The sequence below is a fragment of the Odontomachus brunneus genome, unplaced genomic scaffold (assembly GCF_010583005.1).
Source record: "Odontomachus brunneus isolate Ranch 3 - 2012 unplaced genomic scaffold, Obru_v1 Obru_scaffold_278, whole genome shotgun sequence".
Taxonomy (NCBI): domain Eukaryota; kingdom Metazoa; phylum Arthropoda; class Insecta; order Hymenoptera; family Formicidae; genus Odontomachus; species Odontomachus brunneus.
The window spans coordinates 277,780-281,580 of NW_022639728.1; the positions used below are offsets into that span (position 1 = coordinate 277,780).

The window sequence follows — 3,801 nt, forward strand, 5'->3', positions numbered from 1 at the left end:
TAAAGATAACAGAATTATTTAAAAAAAATACAACTTTCAGAAATTGTCGATAACTTCTTAAAGAACTTTCTACAATAAGTTGTTAGTTATAATAATGTACAATGCATAAGGAAATGACTAGTTAAAATCATTCACTTTATATTCAGGGTAGAAATGAAAAATCTTATAGATTCATTTCCTTATGCGTTATACATTGTTATGATTATCAGCTTATTGTAAAGTCTTTAAAAGATGCACTATCATATATTGAGATATGTTTTGTAGTTATTACTGTTACATATTTGTTACTGCGTGCTGTTATACTTATCACAATATTTTCAGATTAAAGATACTAGATATTGTTTTAAACGTTTTTTACGTTTTTTGCTGCTTCGTAGTAAAGTTTAATATATAAAGTATAAAGTTTAAAGTATAAAGTTTAATATATTTATATAAAGTGAAAATAATAAAATTTTTTTTATGTATTGTTGTTATATATATTTTTATGTTACTAAGCGATTTTCTCTCGTAACTTTAATTAAATATCTCTGAAAACATCGACTATCTATGCTATTTTTTACTACCTATATAATTCAAACTTGTAGGAGTAAAACATGTAGGAGTACAATAGAATTATGTCATTACATCTGTAAAATGTTAAATTGTATTATTTTTTATGCCTCATATTTCTCTATAATACAAACTAACTGATAATTATGTGCAAACATTATATTAAATTAATTAAAAACAAAATATAGAAGTACTGTTCCGGACGGAACGTGTACGGTGGGCGGCCGGGCCCTAGGCACCGCTCGACTCGCAGTCGCCGGCCTCCCGCCGCCAGTTCGCACCGTTACCGCGACGCGGCGACTGCGTCAGCCGGAGCCGTTGCTCGCGGTCAAATTTCGCTTAGGCGCCTATATAAGACACCGCGCGAAACCACTCGAGGCCTTCTTGAGTGTACGTGCACGTTGGGTCATTGTCTCAAAACAGGTATTCTTTTGCACTTCTGCTTTGATCTCCATTGCCTTTAGAGAGTGTCTGAGACACGTTGGCTTTTTTGGTTCGAAGTATTTAGGTAACTTCGCGGATCTCCACCTTCTCGATACGATCGGCGTATGCGAGAAGGGCTCGCGCGATCATTCGGATTACTTCGAAGCCTCCACCGCGGTGGAAGCTTCCATTTGCGATATTTCACGTATTTGCAGATATCGTGCTATCAGTTCGACAGAACGCGGTACTGTTGGGCTCACGACTCCGCGTGAGTCTTAGTTCTCTTCGAGAACTCCGCTGCCAGGGACGCAGCAGCTCTCACGCGAGCCACGCTCGCTATTGCTCCGCTGCCAGGGACGCAGCACTCACGCGAACCCAGTTCGCTGGTAAGTCAAATCAAGACATACGTCGTCGCATCCGCGACTCAACACGCGAGTGACACTCGTTTCTACGTCTCAACGAGAGTTACCGTTAGTCACACATGCGGTATTATCGACGCAAGTCATGGTCACATATAATGATGCATTTTCATGGGCGTCAGTTGACGCTCAAAACGAGCGTCAAGACGCTCGGGTAAGGTTAGATTAGTAGAAATAGCGTCGAGATTTTGACGCTCAATGAAAAAGGTTTTCATGCGTCAGTTTCTGGAATTCGCGTCAAAAAGTAGATACATATAGGCTGCGTTCCTTTATTTACTGCGAGTACTGACGCTATGACGTCATGAAAGTGTACTGCTAGTAGCGTTCCGTTTTAACTTGGAGAACTATTAAGGTGTTGCAAAGTTACAAATCGGAACGAACCACAGTATGCTTCGTGAAGCTTGTGTTTATAGTTAGTGTTTCGGTTTAACCGCCGGCATATTAAGACGTGTCTGAACGTGTCTGAACGTGTCTGAACGTGTCTGAACGTGTTTGAACGTGTTCAGACGTGATTTTTGGAAGTTGCCTTTGGAACCTACCAAGGCCCTACTCATTCATATCTTTTTTCTTAAATTTCCAAATCGTCAAAGCGTGAGATATTTTACCTAAATTCATCTTTTGTTGTCTCTTACATCTACGATCGAAATCTGAAATCTAGCCAAATATCTATTCTACATACGATGGAAGCACTGTTCGGGAGTAATGGCGTAAAGTCACTCACAGGAAAAGTGTGCTCAGCCAAACATTGAAACTGAAATTTATGTTTATAGTTTGCGTGCTCGTGCATTTTACAAACATGAGTGAAAAGTCAAATACTAATATGACTATAATTGCATTAATTGCAAGTAATAGAAGAATACGTAGATGACGAATCAAGCGAAAGCGATTCGGACATAGAAATAGTAAAACAGTTAGTTGTACAATCTCGGGTGCCACGAATAAAGTGCAAAAATTATGTGGAAAATATTGTGACAGCATACACTGATATGGATTTTAAAATGCATTTTCGGTAAGTTATTAAACACAATGTTAAAAACTTAATTGTACATTAAAATCACAATTATATTTCTTAGATTTCTAGATTTATTTGTATTTACAACATATTTTACGAAGTAATGTTTTAAAGACTAAACGTGTATTTATATATATTATTTAGTACATATTAAGTTCTCAAAAGTTAATAATTAAAAATAAAGATCAATTATTACTACATATAGGATGACACGTACTACATTCATATTTTTATTAGAATTATTATCTCCACATTTGAATAAATATTCAGACACATGTGGACGTCTTCCAATATCTCCAGAGAAACAATTATTAGTAGCCATTTGGATGATGGCAACACCTAATTCATATAGGTATTAACTTTTTATTTTATAATTTGTAGTATAATTGTAAAAATCAATATCAAATGTACATATTATTGTATCACTTTTGCAAGTACTTTTTGAAACTACTAATATGACTATAATTGCATTAATTGCAAGTAATAAAAGAATACGTAGATGACGAATCAAGCGAAAGCGATTCGGACATAGAAATAGTAAAACAGTTAGTTATACAATCTCGGGTGCCACGAATAAAGTGCAAAAATTATGTGGAAAATATTGTGACAGCATACACTGATATGGATTTTAAAATGCATTTTCGGTAAGTTATTAAACACAATGTTAAAAACTTAATTGTACATTAAATACAAGTTATTTATGTTGTTAAAAATTGTATATATTGTTGAATATTTATTTACAGATGCATAAGTGATAGATTTGGTATTGGAAAGGCGACAGCTTGGAGAAGCGTACTAAAAGTTGTATCTGGTTTATACTATCATTTACATACATTTATAAAATGGCCATCAGCAGAAGAAGTAAAAGTTACATGGACATATATGAAAAGGAAATATGGATTCCCCAAAGTAATAGGTGCAATTGACGGAACGCATATACGTATTGCAGCTCCACAAATTAATCCTGAGTGCTACGTGAACAGGAAAGGTTACCATTCGCTACAGTTACAGGTACAGAAAGTGTATATTTATTACTAAACACAATATTAGTAATAAATAAATATTAGTAATAAATAAATAAATAAATAAAATATCTTAATCAAGCGACACGGTCGTGTCGCGAAGCCAAGTGCAAGCGCGAAGCATTGGCGGCCTACCGTGTTATATTACGCGACGACTTTAGTTGAATGTAGGTTACATCGTCATTTCGGCTATAACGGCTGAATTGACGAAGTTCTGGAGAGACTTAATCGATTCCTTGGGTTTACATTACTTAATAAAACTGTCTTTACTTTTCTCTACGTGCTCCAGAAGCTGAGCTATTTTAGCTCAAAGTCTGAATTCGTGAATTTACGCGTAAGAAACGTCTCCTCACCACAGAAATGTGCATTGACATAT

The 3,801-nt window shown here is 35.6% G+C and overlaps 1 protein-coding gene across 6 annotated transcripts; it reads left to right on the top strand.

Annotated features, from left to right (window-relative positions):
- Positions 1-937: 937 nt before the first annotated feature.
- Positions 938-3,493, top strand: LOC116853129 (putative nuclease HARBI1). Of its 6 annotated transcripts, none has more exons than XR_004379905.1 (3): positions 938-972; positions 1,188-3,047; positions 3,147-3,493. XR_004379905.1 is itself a non-coding variant. In XM_032834006.1 (2 exons), exons 1-2 carry the CDS (start codon positions 2,378-2,380, stop codon positions 3,439-3,441), a joined length of 318 nt encoding a protein of 105 aa, XP_032689897.1. In that variant the 5' UTR covers positions 949-2,377; the 3' UTR covers positions 3,442-3,493. The 6 variants fall into 6 exon arrangements, 1 of the variants encoding a protein (XP_032689897.1); XR_004379906.1 differs by having other exon boundaries at positions 949-2,755; positions 2,885-3,047; XR_004379909.1 differs by having other exon boundaries at positions 949-2,400; positions 2,609-3,047.
- Positions 3,494-3,801: the final 308 nt, after the last annotated feature.

Coding starts and splice junctions, on each gene's coding strand:
- LOC116853129 (XM_032834006.1), top strand. CDS start 2,378: ATGGATTTTAAAATGCATTTTCG. Junction 2,401..3,146: donor GATTTTAAAATGCATTTTCG/GTAAGTTATTAA, acceptor ATTTATTTACAG/ATGCATAAGTGATAGATTTG.